Genomic DNA, 25,550 nt, shown 5'->3' with positions numbered 1-25,550 from the left:
TGGATCTCAATGAAGTCACGATTGGAACAAATGTCACTGTGACTCCAAACACACTATTTAACAATAACTGAAAAAATAATAATAATAAAAAAAAAATCACTCAAGGGGATAAATAGGATGATAGGATGTCCTGTGTCAGGCTGCTTCCTGCTGCTGCTATCAAGGAACGTCATTGCTATGGGGTGGGGGTGCTTGGTCTGGTCTAGGTGGGTGGTACATGTCTAAAACATCCACACTAATGCCAAGTCCAAAAGTTTCCCAGCAGAACATTGTTTTGTCACACAGTGGTCAATGTTATTCACTCCAATCTATATATTGCCTATGTTCGGACAGACAGTACGGGGCTGTAAAGGCCGACTCGACTAGTTGGTAAACAGTAGGCAGCCAGCTGGAAGGCAGTAATGTGCTTTATCAAGTTCCACTAGCAAAGAAACACAAACCAAAACCCCATGTGACTGCAAATCAGCTGCAGGGAAGTGTCGCTGACACCTGAATGGTGGAGCTCTTGCTTCACTACATGAACAGCCTCAAGACGTGACCTCAGCAGAAAACTCAGTGAAGTCTGGAGAACTTTGCAAAGGGGCATCTATTTAAGTGGGTGAGGTTTTGGCCACAGTCAGAGAAGGTACATTTGAAGAAGAAGAAAAAAAACATGACAGGCTGTTAAGCGCTGAGTGAAAATATTCTGTTGTGGGGTTGTTTGGTAGCCGGTGGCAGAGTAAACACTGTGGGGTTAGAGTGAAAAAATGGATTCCACTAAATATCTGAAACTTGTTGATGCAGACAGCATGCGCTACAAAGTATTGACGTACTTGAAAAGTTTGAAAGTGCCCAAGGTTTTCCAATTCCCACAATTACTGTTGTTTACCTTACTTGTGTGTGCGTGTCTGCTTGTCTCTGTGTATACGTTCCTATCTTCTGTTTACATCTGTAATATTATTTACATCGTCCTCCGCTCGTATTTATCAGGAAGGAGTGTTATCTCTGCGAGCAGTGAGCAAGCAGTCAGCAGGACAGTACACCTGCCACGCCTCCAACTCCGAGGGAAACGTGACCGGCGTGACAACAGTCAAGATCAAAGGTCAGTTGTTGTTGTCTCCGTGTCTGTCGGTCTGCCTGCCTACCAATTCCTCCAGTCTCTGTGATGTCTGTGTGTCTGACTAGCTTGAAGCCACCGCAATTTGCATTTCTGTTTCTCCCTCTTGCATCATACGACAGAGGCGTAGCAGAAACTCAAACCGAATTTGACTCTTATTCTGTCACTCTCTAAATATTTCCAGCATCGTGATACGAGACAGGATATCATCTGGGATTTTGGAGCCTCGCTTTGTCGGGATAAAGCTCTGTGTCTGGCTCAGTTTTTTAAGGCCTCAGGACATCGCAGGTTGCTCGAGTAAAATGAATAATATCTCCATTTATATTATATTTATTTTTCCAAAACTGGATGAGAAATGTGAATGTTATTTTTCGCCTGTGATCAAAAATACATCGCAGTCTTGAATGTGCTCAACTTTTCCCTTGATGGATTTTAAAAGTTCTCAGGTTTACAAATTTACAGTCCAGTTGACGGACAGATGCGCATAGAATATGGTAATAGGCATCTGTGTGCCAGTGGATTACACTGACACACCACTGCACAATACACACTGGAATTTATTTCTGACTCCTACTTCAACTCCTACTGCTGATATTCCCCTGGAGAGCCAGGACTCATGTGCGGCTTGGTGCATGGAGGAAATAGCTCATCGTGGCGTGAAGATCTCGTTGATGTTTCTTTTAATTTTGGATTCTCACATTCACAGCGTTTGTCGTCACGTTTTGAGCGCTAATCACCGCGAGCACACGCCGCCCTAGTACTGCTAAGTCTAAGTCACATTATCTGAGCTTTGGCTTCATTTTTCTGCAGTGTAGCCACATAGATGGATTATGTTGGACTAATAGCTGATCTGGATGAAGTCTAAAAGCCTTAGGTAACCGCTAAACTGTCACTCATGAAAACATCCATCGTGCAGTCAAGATTATAGACCTGATGAGTAATGACTGCTGGAGAGATTATGTGGTTGTTTATACATGAGACATGTGGTGTGTCGGGCTTCATTTATTAGCTCTTTGCAAATAGTACACGTGTCGTGATGAGGTGGGGAAAGGCGGGAGGTTAATGTGGCATCAGAGCACAACTCTGCACCTGGCTGTATGAAATTAGTTTTCAGGCAGTTGCCTTTGTATATTTAACCGGGTGTCACAGGAATATTGGAGCATTTGTTCTGATGGATTTATTTCAGCCATGTGCAATTCTCATACACACTGCTTATCTCCAGCCTACACTACACTGACTACAGCCTACGCTATACACATTTATTGTTGACTTTTGCCTTGGTTGCTGCATTAATAAACAAGAAGAAGAAGAATACATTTTATTTAAGTGCCTTTCAAGTCACCCAAGGTCACTCTACAGAAAGGGACGGATGAACACAACCGTAGATAGAAACATCGATGGACACACACCAAAAAAAGCCTCATTCAAACATCCAAATACAAGAAACATACAATAAGCAACATTCAAGCATTGACAAACAGACAAACTACAGCATTTGATAAAACAGCACAGATAAAACATAACTTTGAAAAGCAAATTTGACTCTTAACAGACTTCATTTTACATACACACCAAATATGACATCAAAGAATTAGCGGAGTGGAAAGCCGACTGTCACGTCACCTCGTGTTGCCCGTGCCCGGACCAAAAAGCTCGCACTTGAACACACCACAAAGGTTACAGTGAACTGAATAATGAATAATGAAAATCCTGAAAAATTAAGAGCCATTGTTGCACAGAGCTGGCTTCTCCTGAATCACTGTGGTCATCATGAAAATTATTATTATTATTTTTGCTTACTTTTGTCACCTTTCTCACGCTGGTTCATCCACAAACCAATCAGAGTGATCTGTCCCACTGACAAACTCACCGAAAAGCCACTCACAGGTTGCAGTTGTTCACTGACGTCCTGACATCAGCAACGTCAGACCATTCAGTTCACCAGAGAGGTTGAACTAGACAAAAGTCAGAGAGGGGCAGCTATCAGTCACATGGTACAGAGTGAGCACATTTAGAGTAGAATTATTGCAAATATTACATAAGAGATGGTGGTTGGATTCTAATTTACACGAATTTGTTGTGTTTTGACATCACTCTGTTTTTTTCTTTTTCGTCCTTTTCATTCAAATCCATCAACATTTTTTTCAGCCTCCTTATCTCTTATCTATTACAGAAAAAAAACACATTTTGTATCACAGTATTTCCCCATCTGTCCCTTCTATCTGTTCTCTCTTTCCCTTCCTAGGATATGAATTCAGTCTAATTGACAACATACTTTCATATCCCAAATGTGCCGCTCTTTCGTCACGATGATGTCCTTGGTAATGCATTACTGAGCTGCTGATGCATCGATCTCCGATAGTTATCTAGGATCTCACAGCTCCGTGGAAGAAACAAACCTGCATTCTCTTTGTTACATCTCAGAGAAGATACCTAAAGACTAGTACCAAACTGCATTTCATACTGAAAGTACCTGTATAAATAGTATAATTGAAGAACATATGTGAGGCAATATTAGTCTCTCAAAATAGATTCTCATTGTTCTGTACAGCCCTTAACCAAGCTCTTGATCTTCATCTTTTCTTTCTGGTAAAATAGTAATGAGCCACATTGAAATGAAAGGCAAATAAGTTACATGCTGTAAAGATGAGGCAAACCAAAAAGGCAAATGACACTGATGAAACTGGTGCTTGTGTGACATTATTTTCTCAGCTGGTATTAGAGGGTATACAGTCTTATTGGAAGAGTACAAGGTGGGAACAGTTGCACTGGTTGGCATTGTTATCATATTTACAGGAGATTGTGAGATGTCTCCAGGTGCTTCAGCTTCCTCCTGCAGCACATGCATGCTAAATCAACTCGTGATTCTGAACTGCCTGTAGGTGTGACCCTGTACAGGATAAGTGTTTATAGGGTGGATAACTGTGGATAAAATTTCTAAAGGTATGCAAGAAAACTTACATAAAATGGCATTTTTCATGTCTTCTATATGGTCTGCCATATTGACACAGTTCCTTTAAGGAACTTTACGGTGGATTTCATGCCCTGGATGCTCAAGTTATTCAGTTTTGATACACAAGAGCTTAGAAAGCGTGACTACAGTATAAACATTACTGTTATACACCAAACAGGCATAACACTACCTTCCTAGTATTGTGACTCATCAGATAGTGAGGGTGTCCTGTGGCGTCTGGTAACAGGATGTTGTTAGTGGGGGCCTTTGGGTCCTACGGGTTGAGGGGACAGGCTTCTGTGGATCTACAGATACTTGATCAATTCGGGATCTAGTGAATTTGGAGGCCAGGTGCCGTTCTTCATGTTTTTTTGAGTTCTGCTCGTGCTGCATCCGCCGGGGATGGCTGCTAACATCGAGAAGTATCATTGCTATTGGTTGGGGGTGTCTGGTCTGGTCCAGATGGGTGGTACATGTCTAAGAATCATCCACATGAATTCCAGGTCCAAAGGTTTCCCAGCAGAACACAAGATGGCCAGTGTTTCTTACTTCTCCTCTGGGTGGTTTTAATCTTGTGGCTGATCGGTGTAAGTTTTCTGCACTTAGTCATGATGCAATTCAGGTGGAGACTGATGGGGATTTATTTTCTGTTTTTGGACCTTGTATAGCTTAAGCAATTAACCTATTTAGCAAGAAGTGAAGGAATAACTGAACTAATATCACGCCTCTTGTCGTCTGCCTCTCTCTAGGTCCGCCCGTCATTGTCGTTCCTCCCAAAAGCACCTCTCTCAACGTGTCCCAGAATGCAGTCCTGCAGTGCCGGGCAGAGGCCGACCCACCAAACATGACCTATGTTTGGTTGAAAGCAGGAGAAAACGTCCATCACATAGAGTGAGTGCAGTTGTCGCCAGCTTGTGTTTTCAGCCTTTGATGTTTTAGAAAGTGCTTTTGAGAAGGTTGAGAACAATTCTGCCTTCCTGAGCTTTGTCTTTTTTATATTCTAAATGGAGCCTAAGAATGGTTGTTACAGCTACTTCTGATCTAACTTTTCACTTTTCATGGATGATTGCCTTGTGTTTCATAAAGAAGAGGCAGTGTTGCTCCTCTTCGTCTTGTGCTTTACAAGATGAAGAGAAGCAACACTGGAAATGTGAAATAAACAAAGGACAAACAGTCCTACTAACCATTTGAATGCAAAATCAAAAATTATGTGTGTATTTTATTAAAAATAAAACCATACTCTCCTCAAGTTTTCTGGCACGTGAATGGAGACTAAAATTACAAAGCGTGTGTCCTTATAGCTCTTGTTGTAGCCAATAGAGCTGCGGTACATAAAAGTCTGTGTCAGTGGACCAAACAAATCTCGAAGCAACGTTTCTTAAAAGCCTGTCTGACATGTACTGATGTGCCGGTCCACTGAGTGATTTGATGACAAATGTTGAAGTTTCCTCTAAAAATGACACAGAGTCAGTGGAGTGAGTTTAAAAATAAACTCCCCGTGCCTGCTTCTCTCCGGCTCTTGCGTAGGCGTTGCTGTGGTCTGGACAAATGTTGGCAACCCAGAGCCCATTTAGAAAACCTGCCCTGCATTAATTGTAGGGTCACACGAGAACACAAAATGTACCCATGAAATTTACAGTAATGTGAATCAAAGCCCATACATTTTTTACACCTTTGAATTATTCAACGTACACTCGAAGGCCTGGCTCCTCAGGTACAAAAAGTCAGCTGAGGTCACTTGAAACACACAATGAAGCTGGGTTCTTTACATGCTAGACATACCTCCATACTTGTATTTCTTTTTGAGTGTGGTAACTTTTGATTGGAGTAAAATAAAAACAGTTGGCAACAGGGAAAAAAAAATCCCTTAAGACTTTATGTTGTGCTACCTTGTCACAGCATGTGCAGTGCCATGGTGAAGCTTCAGACACTTTCAAGAAACCTTCAGAAATAATGGCATGAATAGTTTTTGTTTGCCCAGACCCACACAGTGACGTGGACATCCAGTTCACGGTATCTGCTGGAGGACTCCTCGATCTCTTGTGCCTGAAGCTGCTGTGGAAGAAGTATTCATATATAAAAGGACTTTGGTCCCTTTGACTGATCTGACTGATATTATATATGACATTATTAAATTATTAATAGTGAGTCGTCGCTGCTAGGAGCTGTTATTATTATCTTGTAGCTGCTGCAGGTGGAGCTTTATATAAAGAGACGGAAGATAAGGAGTCATGAGAGAGATAAAGAGAGAGTAAAGAAGAAAAGTTCTGATACACAGATCTGTTCCCGGACTTCTCTTCTCCTTTTAGATTTGTGGTGACATGTTTGGTTATTTGAACATGCACTGAAATGAAACCAAGTGAGTGGAAAAATCTGATATATGCCTTTAAGTAGTACCTTACTGAGCTGTTGATACACTGATCTCCTACCCCTTTGCCAAACCCTCGCAGCTCAATAGCTGCTGAAACCAAGACTGCATTCTGTTTGTTGCACCTTGGATGGTTAGAAACTATTGAAGTTCAGAGTTTATGTAATTTAAAGGAGAGTATTAGTAGCAATAAAATATGTTAAGCTGGATTAGTCCGTAAACTTGGTTTATAATTTATCAGTTTACGGACTTTCTGATAAAAAGTTGGAAAACCTCTTTTCGTTAACAACAAGAACTAACTCTGACTTGCCATTCCAACGTTACATCATGTACAATTCAGCTCCATATTTAAGTATCCCAGACTGTCTCACAACGCTTTACAGAACCCCCCAGAGGAAGCACTAAGGCCACAGTGGCAAAGAAAAAAAAAATACAAATTTTAACGAGAAAAAACCTTGAGCAGATGATAGGACTGGCCCGCTCAAGGCCAGAGAGACAGACACAAGCGATTAGAGGAGAAGAAGAGAGCAGCAGAAGCATGCAAATGAATTCATACATGCAAGCAGCTTTAAATCCACATGCAGGACAAGTACATGACACAAACAAGAGTACATGATACTAGTTGGTGCAAGATATATGGGAGATTGGTTAAAAGCGTGAACAGAGTCAGCACTGAAAGTAGCTATGCAGTGTAATCATAAAGACGTTGTTCTCAGAAAAAAAGGAGCACAGGAGCATAAAACTATTAGAGATGACAGTAGTTCTATTACAGGTGAGTTGGCTGCCACGAATATAGCAAGTATCGTAAGGTTGGAGAATTCTGGCATTCTGGTAGGAAGTGATGGGAAGTTCGGCTCTTTTCTGAGCAAATGAGAAATGTTAGGCTCTAAATATCAATCAATGTTTTTTATAATCAGCTTAATAACTGTCTCATTTTCTGAAGTTATTCTGTTACAAAAGTTACTTTTACTGCAGAGAGTGTTGCAAAGTGTTTGGTTGACAATTTATGATATATATATATATATATATATATATATATATATATATATATATATATATATATATATATATATATATATATCTTTATTTTCCCCCTTAAATTTCAATTTCTTGAAATACACATTAACATGAATCCAACATATTTTAGTAAAGGGACAAATGGAGGCAGAAGACGTTACCTTTCAGTCAGCACTTGACTCGTTCAGCGATACAGGGCCTGTCTCAATTAGACTCTGTTTCAAATGGAGCGCCGACCTACCTGTCAATCTGAGCCTCCTCTACACCCTAGGCTCCGCCCCTATAGCTACTGAGCCAATCACGAGACTGCATATTACACGCTGACTCTGTAAGGTTCCCCCGCAGTTGGCCGAGAGCCTGTTCATTTATTGCCCCTACATTTTGCTATATTTAAAATTTAAAACCTCAATCTGTTAATTATTATATTCACATGTTTATTATTTCACATTTGAAATAAAATAAAAAATATTTGAACCTGGGTATTATTTGGATAGCTTAGTACTGAATGCAAAATCATAATAATAATGTATATTTATAAAAAGCACTAGGCCGAGTTTAATGTAGAACACATGTAGTAGGTAGGGGGTCCCTACTAATCCCTCCATCATTTTAGGGGGTCCTTGACCTGAAAAACGTTGCCCTGCCTTAGTGCACGCTGGCATTGAGAAAACTCTTATGTCTCAGCTTTGACAGGCTGATGCAATGTCTTTCCTCCGTGAGTATCTGCCCTGTATCTGCCCTGTTCACAGCTGTCTGCTGTCTAATAGGCAGTTTAGGCTTCTGACAGCGTAGCTACGGCGACAGTGCAGAGCATGCGCTGACCCTAACGCTGCACCTCCCCAAATATCCAGCTATGTGGCGCAGTGACGCAGACCACAAGAGCTTTGGACCAATAAAGATGGAACACATGGAGGAAAGGCTTGGAATTCTACAGAGCGAGCCAGACTGACGGGGGCACAAGTATAAATGACACACGCCACCATAGGCTACATGCGTAGGTTACTGCATCTGTGTCCCACAGAACCTTAAATGAGGGTTCACGTGTGGTCTAGGCTGTTGCCGTAGACATGAATTTGACGCAGAAGCCTAAACAGCCTATTGGTGTTTTGAAAGATGGCGTTAATTTGTAACTCAGCCACAGCATCTGTCCCTCTCTCTGCTCTCCCATAGTGGTATGATTCTCACATGTGCCCACCAAAACAAAGTTCTGCCCCCGTCCTCACGTAGGCAGCGATGAATGAGCAAAAGGGGGGGAAAAAACAGTGGTGTGCAGGCTCTCGCTCGGTGGGAATCAGCTCTTCTGATTCAATACCAGGCTTACAGCTCTTAGTCGACTCTTTTGCGAAATGAAGAAATGAAGACTGGGCAGGCTGGTGGGGCCACGGCCACTGACGAGAAACACGTAGCTCGTAGATCGAGAAAGGCCCTTCCAGACTGGAGAGTAAAAAGGCGAGGGGAAGTGAAGATAGAGAGAGGCAGAATGAATGACATGTCATACAGAAGAAGCAAATAAATAATGCATCATGGGAGAAGGAGAAGGGGGGATAGAAAGGGGAGAGGATATGTTCCCTGTGCGTCAGTGTGCTCTGATTGAGACACACGAGGCATTTTTTATTCTTATCGGGCTATTAGTCTGGATATTAGCGGAGTGCTAGTGTGCACGTAAAAGCTGTCAAATAAAAGCAGTGGAGTAGAGAGTGCAACATTTAGCACTGGGGTATAAAGAAGGATAGACGTGCAAGTTAAAAATGTCACAAAGGCAGGACACAGGCCCAAAGGTTCTGAAAAAAAATAAAAGAAAAAGTGACAGGTAAAGGAGAGGCTGATTGTAGATGATGGTTGGTTGTTGCAGGAGCCAGGCTGGTTTGACTGCCTGAGTCGGTGGAGTGGTGTTGAGCTGGGCCGCACTGGTAGCACTCATGGAACAAAGAAAGGAACAGGTTACAAAAAGTCCAGCGTGGATTTTGAAAATTTGTAGCCTGCCGAGATCAGTAACTTACCGTACAGGTAGCCACAACCAACTACCGCGGAGTGGATGACGGGCCAGGCTAGAAAGAAATGATCATAGAGCAGTGGTCGATGGATGGAAAGATTTCAGGTAAGCAGGCTGCTTGCAGAGCCGGAGCCGATTTGATTGCCACACCCAGAGAGTCGCACGAGTACAGAGGCAAAACAAAGACAAGATATATGAGGGAAGGAGAGAGAGAATAGTACAGGGAAAACACCAGAGCCATGGCACAAAATTGCCCTCAAGAACAGTAATTAGGGCTTGTTGTTAAGCAGCAGAAAGAAGTTCGATCGACGTCTTCCTGATGGCAGGGCATTATACTGTATTGTCAATACAAATAAAACATTTAAACAGGCACAAACATGTTAACATAAAAACTAAGTGTTTTTTTTCCACCGGTCAGTGCTGGTCTTAGAGCCACGTCAAAGAACGTATATGAAAAGGTTCCTTTATAGACCAGAATTAGGCTAGATCTTTGCTGTAATCAAGCCAGTGATGAAAGACTGCTTTATTCCTCAGGTATCTGTCAGAAAGAAAATGAGCAAAGTGTATATGCCACAGATGATAAAAGGTGGATTTTTTTCATTCTTCAGATGTGAATTTCAAATAGGCAAAGTTAAAAAAAAAATGTTAACTTGCTTGGAGCTTGACATTTTGTGCCAGGGGTTTTAAGACGGAGCCCAGTTTCTCTTGAGTTTTTACTTCAGGAAATAGGGCAACATCCAAGTTCATGCATAAGTGTTGAAATGCCAAATATAAATAGCTATGGTAAGATTTCTTTTCCCGGCGGTAACATGTGAAGGCTGATTCATGGTGAGCACAAGTTTGGAACAATACAGTGTCATGGTACATATTATTTTATATGACATTAATTGAAAATCTGCCAGAACGTTAGGCATGCAAATAGAAACTAATTAATTGTAATATAGCATTCATGACTGCTATAATGTTTCGTTTGTGTTGTGAAACGGCAACAGAAAGGTGCTGATTCAACTGGAGGATGTAATTTGTGATGCTCTGGAGTTGTCCCAAGAATAGAATCATGCATGGGTACAACACAGTACATTTGAATAGCACTACAAACGACGACCAACGAAAAGATTGTTATAACAGAATGCATTTGTTTTCACTAGTGTACAAGTGACATGGCAAATAAATCTTGAATGAATTTTGAATCTTAAATCTGACCCTGGGAAATTCCAGTAAATTACTCAACTACTATTACAGCGAACATGTCTTTATATTCTCGCCAGTCCTCTTACCAGCAGAAATGAGTGCCTAGCTGGCGAACACAAAGGAATACGTAGCAGAAAAAGAGATAGATATGGGTATTAGTCAGTGAATACTGCATTTAACCGCTGGACCTGAACTCAAATCCAAATGAATGATTATGTTTATTTTGAGCCTGTTGTCAACTTGCCACTGTATGTATGTGTGGCTGTGGCTGTGGCTGTGACTGTGACACATTTTTCAAGTGGGCACCCAAAGACATTACATCCACACAAACACATGAAATGCAAAATGCATACATGAAAATACAGGATGAAAGAAGAGAAATTCAGTGCTGTAAAAGCTTTAGTCGTGTCACTTTGAAAGAAAAAAGAAAAAGAAAATTGGCCCGACACTGTGAAGCACCGAATGAGCTTTTCTGTAGGAGAGGCTTCACAAAAGCTGTGTTCAGTGCCAGGGAGAACATCCGAGTGAGTGGGGAATGGCTCGTGATTGCCAGCGTATCATCCACCAGACAATCGAACACTCTCTTAAAAAATGGTCGCTGGGACAGGGTCAGCTAAGCAAGTGTGGGGCTTAATTTGCATTACGTTTCCTCTCAAGTGTCTCTCTCGCACATTTATTACTGCTTGTTAATACTCAACCTGATTTTGATGGCGAAAAAAAGATTCAGATAGGCTTTTGGGAGCCGATGTATAATGCTGTTAACAGCTGAGTAGAGCGCACGAGGATTATGCTGATTATTGCTAATTTTGAGAAATGAGCTCCTTTGTAATTGCTTTTTTAAAAATAGTGAGGTGATCTTTGAGAATGCCAACAGTCTTCTTATTTTGTCCCTTTTCCCTTTTCTCTCAGGTTTCTTTGTCGTTTCTTAGGCTGATATGTTCAGTTCCATAGCGTTATGGTTAGAGTGGAAGTAGGACAGCTTATAGTTTAAGATTATTCCATTTAAATAGCACATTAAAAGCAAAGAGCATTTGCACCAAAGTGCTTCACATTCAACATGTCATACATACATGGAAATTACAGATCAACATTACTGCGTCAACAAATGAAAAGCTATTAACACCCAAGGTGACCAGTTCAGGAAATAAAAACAGATTAAATGCCATTGAAAGCCAGGGAATAAAGATGGGTCTTAAGGTGCTTCTTAAAAGCCTCAACAGAGTCAAAATTCCTAATAGCTTCTTGCAGGCTGTTCCAGAGCCGAGGGGCTGCAACAGAAAAGGCCTGGTCACCCACCTTCTTTTTCCCCGAACGTGGCACAGCCAACATACCACAGTCTGAGCATCTGAGGGCTCTGGTGATGATGTAAGGGGTGAGAAGCTCAGAGATATATGAAGGGGCGAGACCATGGAGGGATTTATAAACAAGAATTTTGAAGTGTATCCTAAAATGAACGGGGAGCCAGTGTAATGATGCAAGAATGGGAGTGATGAGGTCTCGCTTCTTTGACCTTGTTAGTAGCCGGGCGGCAGTTTTTTCAACTAGCTGGAGACGGGAGATGGTGTTCTGGGTAATACCTGAGCAGAGGGCGTTGCAGTAGTCCAGCCTGGATGATATGAATGCATGAATAGCTGTTTCTAGGTCGGATGATAGGAAGTGCCTTTTTGAGATGGTTCTAAGTTGAAAGAAACTGGACCTCACAACAGAATTTGCCTGCCTGTTTAAACTTAAGTTGTTGTCAAATAAAACACAGAGGTTCTTCGCATATGGTGTGATATAGGAGGAGAGGTGGTCGAGGTTCTGGGCGGTAGCAGTAGTATGATGTGGGGGGCCAAAACTTCTGTCTCCTCCTCATTTATCTGAAGTTTTGAGCCAACCAGTCTTTAATTTCTTCAAAACATTTTTTTATCCGGGTGATATCAGTCTGACTTTGAGAGCTGAGGGTGAGATAGATCTGTGTGTCATCGGCATAGCAATGGAAGAAGAGGTTTTGTCTTTGAAAAAAATTTCTGGGTGAGAGATTGAAGAGAAGTGGTCCTAAACCTGAGCTCTGAGGAACCCCACATGTAATATTTGCCGATGTGGAGGATCTTATAGCGTGTCACGCTTTATTATGAAAACAAAACAATCATTGCAAAAGTGAAGAACTGACGAGTGTACACTTTTAATAAAAAGTTTCTTTTCCATATTTGCTGCTAGACCTCTTATTCTGACCACGCTAGCTTTAAGAAAGGCGTAGGAAATACAACCGTTTTTATACACAGTTCCCAGACTCAGTACTGTCTAAGATTTGCGCCATCTTCATAATCTTGCTTGAGGTCCAAGCTGATCTTCAACTAGTCTGTCCAAAAACCAAGCTGAAACCAGTGCCATTTGGACTTGTTTTTTTTTTTGTATTATTATTATTAAAACATCTGTGGGTGATGCCCACCTAACTAGGGCCTAGACTTTAGGATTGTTGCCCTTGTCATTTCCTGATGCAGTGTTCCTTTTAAAATCTAAATCTGCTGACATGTTCAAGAAAGATAAGTCTAATTGCCCTTGTTGGCATCTGACATCATCTCTTTAGGATTTATGGATAGCTTGCACCTTGTGGCGACCCTCTGTATTTGCTCTTGTGAAGTAGTTTACAGTAGATTCGATACTGATGTGTCAGCCTCCTGAAGAGTCTTCTTCGCTTGGCTGAATGTTGTGTAAGAGTTTTTTTTTTTTATTATTGCTATTTAAAGTTTCTGGCCATCACCGCGGTCACCTATGGACGTCGGGCCCTTTTAATGTTTAATGCTGTCTGCAGCTGCTAGGGCTGAATGATACAGTAAATATGCAATAAAAGCTCATCACCGAGGTAAAAGAGACTAAAAAGCTCTGTACAGCTGCACAGTTTGTGATAAAGTATTGTGATCATGGCAGTAAGCCCCTTTTCTAATTAGTTGTTTGATTCAAGGTAGATATAAAACATATTGATAAGTGAAGGTTATAATAAGAGAAGGATTTACACTGACATTGATTCAAATAGAGAAGTGTAGTGACAAGATATATCTAGGTACTTTACAGTGAAGTATGAGCCATCTGACCTACAAGGTAATTAACCCAGATGTATGATTTACATGCATAATATAATGGATTTGTGAGTAGTCTGGTAGAGTCCTCATGTTTTATCTGTCAATGTAAGATTGTATAAAATGAGTGGGCACACATCTTCCCACGCCATCTCAAATGAAGTGAAATATCTTTAACCTCATTCTGTACCCTGTAGTGAATACCTGACAAGAAAAAACACCTACACAGTTGATGCTCTGTTTGACTCGACTGGAATGGCAGAGCAGAACTGCTACTGTTTTATTATAGCTTATTTGTCCTTTGTACGGTATATTGAAGAAATCCCATGTGTTTTGCTCAAGGTCTCTGAAGTCACGAGTGAAGATCGTGGTGGATGGGACTCTGCTCATCTCCCATGTCATCCCAGAGGATTCTGGAAATTATACATGTGTGCCAACCAACGGCCTGCTGACTCCACCAACCGCCTCTGCCAACCTCACAGTGCTGCGTACGTTTCTGTGTGTTGTCTTGAGTTGCGACTCTTCATAGTATAGTATCATAGTATATATTAAAAAAAATAAATAAAAAAATAAGATGAACATTTATTTTGAATGTCTTCAGGCCTAAAACAATGGGTTAAACTATTGAAGTTATCAAAACTTGTAGTGGATAATACCACTGATAATATAGCTGTGTTCTTAGAACTTAATACTAGGCTAAAAATCAGTGCTTCACTGGTCTTTCTAAAAGTCTGACCAGAGATGGGTGTGGTAGCAGGGTTACTTGAATGGATCTTTGTGACTGTAGCGAGGTTAAACCTCTGGAGGTTGGTTAAATAAACATGACTTCCAGCTGCTAGGTTCTTTAAGCTGAGCTACCTTAATTGGTGTCACAACCGAAATTAGTTTGGAACATAGTGTGCTAAATGTGACTTTAAGGGCATTGCTCAGGGAAAACGCCTGTGCCTTTAATCAATCACGGTGCACAGAAAATACAAAACATCTTTATTTAATGAAATAACTGAAGACAATTCATAATAAGGTTCTTCCAAATCTTTACCTAACTCCAAATGCCAATGACAGGACTAGATTGTATAGAAGTGTAGACTTTAGAGATGAAACGAGCTTTGGAAGCTTATGCACCCAGAAATATATATTAGTAATACACTGGTTTCAGCAGTAGTCATGGAAACATAATAGAAACATAATAGAAACTAATCTGCGCAGTTTCTACAAGTGATGTTTAAATCTAAATCATTGGCTTCCTTGAAACATTTTCTTATTTCTTCCACTATTTATATTCTTAGAGATATTAATATGCTTGTCTACCGAATACAGTACAGGCAATGTAGTCCTGCATATAAGGCTAAAGGAAATACAGATATATCTGTGTTTATAACAGAAAATTGTGTGTTTTGAATTTGATGACTTTTTAAGGAAATACACGTATTGTAGATTATTCTTTTATTAATGTTCCTGAACATATATTGGTAAGTTATAATACAAGTACAATACACATATTTAAAAAACATTCAAGCAGTCAGTTCTCAAAATGATTCAGAAGTTTTCATTATCATGAATCATGAATCATGAATCACATACCTACTATCTGCTCTGGTAGGTATGTGATTCCCACTGTAAAGAATCAATAAGCTAAACAATGTCTGCTCCCCAACTGTGCTCAGACCCAGCCCAAGCCCTCCAGATGCCCCAGGAAACATACCTTCCCACCGGTATGGATGGCGTGATCTCCTGCCCGGCAGCAGCTCAGCCTCCGCTTCTCCGTGTGGATTGGGCAAAAGATGGAGAACCACTTGATCTTTCCTTGGTAATAAAAATAATGATGATTCCCAGGTGGCGAATTATCCCCTTTAATACAGCCCAACCTTCACTGTGTGAGTCAAATGTGTAGGCCTATTTATTGATTCCTGATGCTCTACACCTCACTGGGTAGCAGTGGCTCAACCCATTCATTTTCTTTTAGCAGAGACATGTGTGACAGCCGTCAGCAGCCCATCATGTGAAAGCTTTTTCTTTTTTTTAACGGTCAGCTTGCTTACAGAACAGCACAGTCCTTGCTATCACTTCCTCCCTATCCTTTCCAACACTGTGTGTGTGTGTGTATATATATATACAGTTCAGTGATGGAAAATCCTCCTTGCTTTCAGGTGCAAGGCCATTCAATCACATACATTTTAATGGATAGGGGTAATGTGTTCAATCTTAAAAGCTTTGGAAGCAATCCCGGAGGAGTTTCTTACTGCCCCTTGCTCTCTCCATTTTTTTCTTTTTTTCCACTTTCACTTCAATCTACTGATCACCTCACTGGATGGATGAGTGAAGGAGCCTTTATAGATGAAGGAGAAGGAGTGGGACATCCCAGCATTTTTTAACCTTTGTTCTGTTGTTTCAGAATGGAAAATGTTTCTTCTTCTTTCAAGGAAAGTGTGGGGTGGCCAGTAATTCCTTTTGTTTAGCGTGCAAAAGGTCCACCCACTTTTTCCGGTACCTTCACATGCTGGGTTGACACCCCCCCCCCCCCGCCCCCCCCTTCCCGGCACTTTGGTCTGAGCGATGGACATGTCTGCGGATGATACGCACCGCAGGAAATGTGATAGATTCCTGTAGTGCTTGACACAGATGCTGGAGTCAGGCTGTTATTCTGCCAATTATCCCAATTCCACCGCATGGATGTCACAAGCTCTCATACTCATACTCTGGAAAGGATAATAGCAGTTTGGACTTCATTAAACTGAGTGTGAACATTTACTGTTGTCAAAGTGCACCACAAGCCTTCTGTTGTGGCTAAATGGAAAACAGTGACTCAAAGATGTTATTACTTTTAATGCAAATGCTTCTAAAACTGATTTTGAAAGCTTAAGATGTGTCACCCAGATGGGTGCACCTAGTGGGAATTTTTTTTTTCCAGGTACTGATACAATCATACTAAACATGTGACAATAGCAAACTATGCAGTTTTTTAAAGAAGTTCGGTGAAGTTCAATCTGCCCAGTAGGGATTTAAGTACTGCAGAGTTGTGGCAGGCAGATATCAAAATATAATTTCTGGAAATCCTTCAGACACAGCAGCGCTCGTATGATTACAGATTACCTGTCTCTTAGCCTTTTAAGCAAGCCTATATTCAGGAAAGCACTGAAAAACCATGGTGTGCCTGGCAGCGTGGCATTGATAAAGCATCTGCTCTCCAAAAGGAACATTTCTGAACTCCTGCAGCTTGCTAAACATCAAGCTGACGTCCATCAATCAGTGATTACAATGACTGTCACTGATTGTCCCAGTGACAGTCATTGTAACCACTGATGGAATAATGAATTCTGAATTATACCAGCAAATTCTGAAAGAAAATTTCAGGACATCTGTCTGTGGACTGAATCTCAAGAGAAATTGGGTCATGCAGCAAGACAACATGAGCACACAAGTCGTTGGACAAAGGAATAGTTAAAGAAGATCAACATTAAGAATTAATAATCATTCATTTTGGAACAGTGAACTCAAAGTTCTGACCTTAATACAGAAGGAATGTTGCGAATGAAGCAGTTCCTGTGAGGAACATCTCAGAAGTGGTTCTGTACTGAGGAATGCGCTAAGATTCCTCCCAGCCACTGTAGAAGACAGATGAGCAGTTACCAGAAATGTTTACTTACAGTTACTGCCGCACAAATGGGTCACCCACCACTGAAAGCAAGACTTAGTAATATTTCAGACTTGTGTGAGGATCTGCTGATCGTTTGAATCCATTTCAAGCAAAAATGTAAAAAATTCTAAAAAACTTATAAGTTTTTTAGCACTGTGAATATTGTATGTTAGCCCATTTTGCTTTCTAGCTTTCAGAGCAATGTGAGAATTGTACATTTTTCTCAGCATCCAGGATGGACCTTGAAACCAGAAGGCTCTCTAATCATGGCTACAGTAAATGACGACGCAGCAGGCGTGTACACATGTACTCCATACAACAGCTATGGCACCATGGGTCCATCTGAGTCAACCAATGTAATTCTCCAGGTTAGTGTACACTCTTTTAGAGAGATGTGGTTCATTACACACAGCTTCTGTAATCCTTAACGTAAGGCAGATTACATTTCATGCACCCTAAACCTAAACACACCCTAAATTGTTGGTCAGACATGCCCTGAAAGCTCAGAGGCTGCCACTGAATCTGTCACTGTAGTTCTGCTAAACTGCCTATCTATGCTAATGTGGGTTTATTTTAATTAGCCACTACCGAAGCTGTCACAGCGAGTTAAAAACGTAACAGAAATGACATTTTGTTGACCTTTTTACTCTGACATGCGAACCTTCTGACATTAATAGAAGTCAACTCAGACTCACTGCAATGGTGGCACTATTGGGGAGTTAATTGGGTGGCTAATCCTTTTGTTATTAAGATAATCTTGTTTTAAAGCGACAGTAATCCAGTCTTAAAATCCATTGTTGGCATTGCTGCAACCTCCTTGATTCTGCTATATTGCTTTGGCAAATTCACAGGACCCCCCATCATTTAGCACCAGTCCAGAGAAGCAGTACAAGCAGGAGGCTGGTAGAACCCTACTCATACCGTGTCAAGGAAATGCAGACCAAACGATTAAAGTGACCTGGACCAAGGTAAATTACCCACAAAGAACATTTAAAAGTAATCATTCGTGTTTTATTCACAAGGCCACCAGTGTTTGTTTGATATTTTTACTCAGGTTTGCTTTTGTTAAGTCATTTTCTACATTTAGTCCCTGCGTCCATTTGACTCATAATGACTCATCTTGTACAACAGGGATGTATACACACATTTATACAATCAGACATGTTTCAGGGCTGACTTGATGAACCGCTCTTGACCTCAGCTTGTGGGTAGTAGTAGCTGGCAGAGCAATATAATGTAGGAGGTGTGTATGTTTTGATAACAGTCGACAAAAATGTAGTTTAGGTTTTCAAATCAGTGTATTCCAAGTCTGATTTCTGCATTTCTACCTCATTGTTCGCGTGTGGACGTGGGTGAAGGAGCTGTGGATGGATGAGGACAATCCTACACAGGTCTAAAGTATGTTACGCTGTAGCTGCTAAACCAACCTACTAATTGGTTATCCATTCAAGTATGAAAGATCTGATCGAATCCCCATATTTCATTTTCCATATTTCATTTTACTTGGAAATAAGTCACGCTACGGAAGTAAATGTCAGGCTAACTGCCGTTTCACACTAGCTCTAAGGAGTAACTACACCGTGGCGAATGTGGGCAGAGGCGGAACCCCCTTTCAACACACTGAGATCAGTGCAGCCGTGTCTTTCCTCCATGGGGAATTAGTGCTGGAAAGAGCCACTCTAACTTCCCTCTTTACTGTGAACACACCCTCTTCCTCAATTTGGAATGCCTCCGAGTTAGATGATAGTAACAAAGTGACTATGCATGAGGTTGAATTAACACGAATTTAGTGTAAAGCCCCTTTCTAGTCAAACTACAGAGACAAAATGCATTTTCTGAATTATATTTTATTTGTGCCCATTTATGAGATGGATACCATCAGCTGTTTTCCTCTGTCAGTACTGTATGCGTGTATGAGCTGCATATTTTTTCTGATGACAGTTTTGTTCCTAATGTAAAAGTTCTTGGTGTTTTCGGTAGGTCAATGTGGATCGCCGCACTTCTTACTCCATAGAGCCCAACGGCTCTCTGTTGCTGCAGCCTCTCACCAAGGAGCACCAGGGGTTGTGGGAGTGCAGCATTTCTAACCGGGTAGCCTCTCTGAAGGCCAGAACACAAGTCTTTGTCATGGGTAAGCACGACGATTACATGAGCTGTCCATATTTTTAGTTCTTTTTCTTCCCAAATAGTTGTTCTTTTCCCCGTGTAAAACTCTGTCAAACCCAACGCAGGCCAGATGTCTGTGCCTCCGCTCCGCCTCCGATGAATATATGCGGTACATCTAGAGATGGCCTCTAAACTTTTGCTGTATCAGGTGGTTGAAGTGCTGGCCGTTTTCCATCAACTCCTCTCCATTCCTTCCATTACAGGAACCAGTCCCCATGCGGCTACCTCTCTGTCCGTCTCTCCAGGGGTGAGGCAGGCCAACGTATCCTGGGAGGCAGGCTTTGATGGTGGATCAGCACAGACATTTTCAGTTTGGTGGGTGTAAAGCCTCCCACTTCCTTCTCGGGCTGTAACCATGGCAGCCATCGACAGCGCTCGTATTACTCTATTGATCTCCAGCATGAGGAATTCATTTATCTGTTATCATTTCTTGGCAGCTACAATAAAAAAAACATTGCTGCAGAGCATAACTTCATAATGTAGTGGCCATGCTAGCTACAATAGGAGGTTACTGACAAAACACAGCGGAACACACCTGTTTCTTGTGATTCAGCACTTTCTTTATTGGCTTGCAAGTCACAGATGAGTGTATTTTATTTGGTTGAAGCCTGCAAGTGAATGGTGAAAAACAAAGAATGCCACAACTGTAAGACATGATGTCTTTTTTTATTAAAACCTACATTTTTTGTTTAAAATATAGGACTCAAAGTAAAGAGCAAAGCAACGTTAAGTGTGTGAAGGAGGTCAGCACGCACTTTGGCATTGATTCTAAAACAATTTTTCCATAGGACTTCACTTGAGTTCAGATCTACAAAAACCACGGCATATGATTCAGAACATACATTTTCACACTCATTAACCATTCAGAGATTCAGAGCATTGTGTTCCTGGGAGGCACCACTCCCGTCGGTATAGAAATACTGGATATCATCACGATGAAAGTAGTCACTCAACAACTTTGGACCAACTTGCGGTAATCCTTCCCCCTAAGGATACAATTAGACCCAAGCCATATGGTCAAGGGGTCAAGCATTCAAGCATGTAAAGTTGTGGAGAATATGTTTGAGTACAACTGAGCAAAACCCTTTACGTTTTCAGTATCTCTAGAGAAACGTGCCTGTGATTTCTGCACCACTAAACTCTCAAATGTACTTTCATTATCGTAATGTAGGATTCATGCTCTGCAACTCTGCTATCATATCGATGTCTTTGCCTTAGAATAGAATAGAAAAATACTTTATTCATCCCCTGGGGGAAATTCAAGTGTCCAGCAGCTTGTACACAAACATACACAAACATCAACATAACACACCAACAAAATCAACAGAATCAACAGCGCAAAAGGAGAAGGGAGACTGGAAATATGTATAAGACTGTATTAACATGTATTTACATGTAAAAGTATGTACGGTACAGCCTTTGTTGACAGGCTGTTCTTACTTGTTCTGCATTGACATTCATCATCACTCCAGGAAGACTACTGTTTTTTCTTACATGCTTTAGTCATGCTCTGGTATCAAAGTCATCAAATGTGCACTGAGAACCATAAATTAACCATACATTATGAGCTTATTTACTGGTTTCCTGTAGATCTAAAGGCAGAGGTCACTTCTGTCACAATTCCTATTAAAGCGATGGCTGGGAATCACTAGAGGACCCAAGACATGATATTATCGCTGTACTTAAGTCACAACAACATTACTGCAGTTTTAAAAATTCTGCAATATTATGGTATTGGGATCTTTTCTTTCTGTGAAGTTTATCTTGCTTAAATCCTTTGCTGTAGAATCGTCTCTCAAGCAGACCGTCTGGCTTAACTCAATGGTCCAACCCCACCAACTAGAGAAGTCAAAGAGCCAATCATTTTTATTATTCCAGTTCATTTTGTGAGATCGATATTTGCCATCCAGGCATCGATTGGTACAATGGACGCAACACGGTAGCCTGGCGTATATCCACTCTCAGATGTTTGCCAGAGCATAATCAGCTCCCAACGGAGCTACTCCAGACCAACTTTCCTTGGCAAAAAAAATTGTAGGAGTGGATGTTTTGCCTGGAGTCCCACACAAAATATCACAATACTGTGCTATAATGCCCACAACACAAAACCTTGATGATTCATGATTTCCTCTTGCCTCTTACTTCAACAACAAAATTTGAACCACTCAAGTCCCGCGAAGCATTTGCTTAGATCTGATATGTATGCACCCATGTGGAAGCATCAGCAGTGGTTTCGTCATTTTACTTCCTTTGTTGATTAGATTATTATGTTTTGATGCCTGAGAATGCTGAACTGACCCCGTACAGTCTTAATCGCAATATTACCTGGGGGGGCATTACATCAGACAAAGATGAGATGAGCTTTTTTAATCCCTGAGAGAGAACTGAGTAATCGCTGCAGCAAGGAAATATATAAAAATTACAGTGAACATATGAGAATAGATCAGCCAGTCAGTTCAAAATAGGCACCCAGCTGCTGCTCCTTTTGCCGTTTACTGCACGGTGCGAACCTTAACAGGATATTATGTGAATGTTTGACATTTCCAACGCTATCTCCATTTGTTCTTGTGAAGGCCAAAAATGATAGCAGATATGTCTTGCTAGCGATTCCACCAAATGAAATTTTAACGATCACGCAGTTGTTGATGGCGGCTGTGAAAGCTCTGTGGGCAGACAGTATCTCCATATACTTGTAAAATCAGTTGCTATGGAAAACAAGGGCACCCGCGTCGACAGATCTTTTCTCTTTTGCCCGTAATTGCTGTTCTTGCAGCTCACTTTTTAACTGTGACCTGCTTTGTGGATAGGAAGGCACTAAGTCTAACAGCAACAATACACTGCACTGTCTCAAATATTTTTTTCTTATAAAGAAACATACCACTTCCATTCAGTCAAGCCATCCTCAAAAATGCCTTATTTGATTTCAGACTTTAATCACTTTAATCACCAGTTTTGAGTATGTTTTTTGTTAGTTGTTGGGTCCAGTAATTTCCTCTGTATAAAGCATATGTGTAAAACCTCAGCTCTGGTGCAAACATGAAAATTCACCATAATTGTTGCAAGTCCTGTACGCAATAGCAGGGTTACATCAGTGCTGTCTCTGCCACAAAATAAGGAGCTGATGATGAGTATGAATGATTAATGAAACCTACTTTTCTGTCATGTTTCATAAAACCAGACTCCCAGAATTCCCCGCTGCTCCTTTGTTCTCACTTCTCTCGTTCTCTCTCCCTCTGCAGGGTGAAAAAGATTTCGACGAGTGATAATGATGGGAATCAGGAGTGGTTCTCTGTGCCCGTGCCCCCCTCCTCTGGAACCAGGCTGCAGGTGACAGGCCTGTCTGCTGCCACCGACTACCAGTTCAGCATCCTGTCTCAGAATAAAATGGGGACAGGTCCCTTCAGCGAATTCGCCACCGCACGCACCTCGGGTCAGTGCCGTCCCTCAGTTTAAGGCAGATTTAAGGCACTCTTTTTTTTTTCTTTTTTTTTTGACAATAAAGGATGCACAAACCTCAGCTAGCTTTTCATGCCCAGACTGTGCCGCGCTTCTCTTCAAGCAGCTGAAATGATCGCTGTCTCTCACAGCTGTCGCAAATTACAGCTATTCTTGTGAATAACTCCACCAAAAGCCACAATGAAATGGTTGTTAGATCATTGTGATGGTCTGGTCTATATAGAGTCATGATTCCAACTGTTTTTTTTCTCTTGGATCACTTGTGACTTATGTTTGTACTTGTATCTATTGTTCACATCCCAAAAGACCAGAAGTTGAAATGACGTGAGTGGACAAAGGCCAAAAAATATGCTTACACTTAAAGCTTGAAAAGGTTTTGGTGTTTACATCTTATTTCATTATTCATGACAACTTTGCTGGGGATTCATTTTTACATAGCTCACCTGTTTAAATTATATCAAGACTTGAAGTTATGAATAATTTAGCGGGTGGCCACTTTGAGTGACAGGTGGATGGGGCTGGCTGGCTGCCTCCCTCAGCTCCTCTCACGCTCCATCTCCTTGCCCAATTTTTTAATCACCCTTGAGTTAGGACAGGCCAGACTGTGCCAAGACCCAGAACCGGCATGCTGAGCTTCAGAACCGCTCCTCAGGAAAACTGTGACTATGATTACGTCACAGAGGTCGTTGTACCTTTTTACCTGATCTCCATTAGGCTGTAAATATGAGCGCTCAGTATCAGCAGGTCAGCATGGTCAGGGTGTGTGCATTGATATCAAAGCACTGCTGGTCCTTAAAACACACACAAACAGAGTTGTTGATATTTGTTGCTAGAAAACGGTAGTGCAGAGTAGACATCTGAGAGAGGACATGAAAATATATTTGAAGGTGCAGTCTGCTGCTTGATACATAAAGAAGTCAAAAATAAAATACAGATTTTGTTTAAAGGTTTGTGCTAGGAGCCAACACTGATCGGTATTCTTGTGAACACAAACTAACTGAAATATTATTTGAATCAATGGATTCCAAAAAAATGACTGCAAGCTTTATATTTAAGTTTTTTGTTTTGTTTTGTTTTTTGGATTGCAGAAAAACAACATCAACCATACCTTTGCTGTGCCAACTCTCTCTAGGTTGAGCGTCAGTAATGGTGGCAGTTTCCTCCGCTGCGTTTTAATTTCTCCACGCTGTTTCTTTTTCCCTCCGCATCAGACCCTCCACCGAAGAGAAACAAACCAAAGCCTCCCGTGTCGCTGTTAGCTAATCTGGGTGCAGCAGGTGTTGTTCTGCAGTGGTCCCTTCCTGATTCCCAGCACCCTCCTGTCACGGGCTTTGTTCTCCAGTCCCGCACTGAGCCAGGGGAGTGGTTTAATCTGGACGTGAACATCAGTGCCAACAGCAGCGAGATAGTGGTTCCGGGTCTGCACAAGGTAACACGCCGTCGCACTGCTCCCTCTGAAATTAATCAGTCCATGCTGCTTGTTGAATGCCTTGAAGATTTTCCTTATCTGGGTGATACCGTCATGGTTTTACTTCTGTGGACTCTCAATTATGCACACCACATGCACTCATCACTTTTCCGTCACCTTCCAATCTGTGTGCGCTGCCTTCTTGTCTTTCTGTCCGTTTCATCCGCCTTTTTCTGTGCTGTATAGGCCTACATGAATTCAAATGAACTTCATTAGCATTGCAAGCACAGTCCTGTGTTGACAAAGTGTGGTTTCATCCTCTGTCCTCTCTGCTGTGTGTGTGTGTTTATGTGTCTGCGGATGCCGGCCTCAGGACTGTGTGTACGAGCTGCGGCTGCTATCTCGACGCGGGGACTTGCTGAGCGAGCCCAGTCCATCAGTCAATGTCTCCACCATGGGTAGGTGTTCGAGAGCAACCTTGCTCCCTTCACGTTCACATCCCACCCTCTGTTTCAACCCATCTTCCTCTCTCGGGCTCCTTGTCGAACTTGTTTTTCTCTTTCTATACATCTTCTCTCCCATCCTCCTGTCCCTAGAGTTAGACCAAAATTAGAGCAGGGCCCTGGGGAACTCTGTCCATTAGAAGCCTGAATGACAGAAATAGCTCCACTAATAACTTCTTCAAACTTCGCCATTGTTTTTGTACTTTTCTTATTCTTATGTGTGTGTGTGACATGAATGTTACATTAGATACAGTACAGAGACACAGAGACAGGAACCTCCCACTGGTGTTAACCAAGCGCTGTCAGTATTTTGACCATGTATTTTATATTGGTTTACATTTCTCTGCTGATAAACTCAGTTTAACATGTAATTGAGCAAATTATGCAAAGCATTCAGGTTTAGAATAGACTGGAGGTTAGATCCATCCAAGAGCTGCTGTACCAAACCCCATATCAATGTTGTAAAATTTGCAGCGGGTGCTTTTTTTTGCAGCTGCATGAAACATGCATGTACAGTAGGTCATTCAGTATAGCCAAATATGTGATTTGATTAGATAAGGTATCTTTATTGTCATTGCATATACACGCACTTGCCACTTCATTAGGTACACCTGTTCAATTGCTTGTTAACACAAATAGCTAATCAGCCAATCGCATGGCTGCAATGCAATGCAGGGATCTTGCTGATGTTCAAACCGAGCATCAG

The 25,550-nt window shown here is 41.4% G+C and overlaps 1 protein-coding gene across 2 annotated transcripts in view; it reads left to right on the top strand.

Annotated features, from left to right (window-relative positions):
* The window catches only part of igsf9a (immunoglobulin superfamily, member 9a), a 63,181-nt gene that overhangs the window by 21,150 nt on the left and 16,481 nt on the right, over positions 1-25,550 (top strand). For both annotated transcript variants that reach the window (XM_047570419.1, XM_047570418.1), the window contains exons 6-16: positions 970-1,081; positions 4,799-4,940; positions 14,020-14,165; positions 15,342-15,484; positions 17,539-17,679; positions 18,163-18,279; positions 19,292-19,442; positions 19,681-19,792; positions 22,717-22,907; positions 24,145-24,362; positions 24,715-24,799. In XM_047570419.1, coding sequence (XP_047426375.1) covers positions 970-1,081; positions 4,799-4,940; positions 14,020-14,165; positions 15,342-15,484; positions 17,539-17,679; positions 18,163-18,279; positions 19,292-19,442; positions 19,681-19,792; positions 22,717-22,907; positions 24,145-24,362; positions 24,715-24,799 — 1,558 coding nt within the window. The remainder of the gene's footprint in view (positions 1-969; positions 1,082-4,798; positions 4,941-14,019; positions 14,166-15,341; positions 15,485-17,538; positions 17,680-18,162; positions 18,280-19,291; positions 19,443-19,680; positions 19,793-22,716; positions 22,908-24,144; positions 24,363-24,714; positions 24,800-25,550) is intronic.

This window comes from Mugil cephalus, chromosome 19, assembly GCF_022458985.1.
Source record: "Mugil cephalus isolate CIBA_MC_2020 chromosome 19, CIBA_Mcephalus_1.1, whole genome shotgun sequence".
NCBI lineage: Eukaryota > Metazoa > Chordata > Actinopteri > Mugiliformes > Mugilidae > Mugil > Mugil cephalus.
The sequence above is the reverse complement of the archived record's forward strand: the minus strand, read 5'-3'. Positions and strand labels throughout refer to the sequence as shown.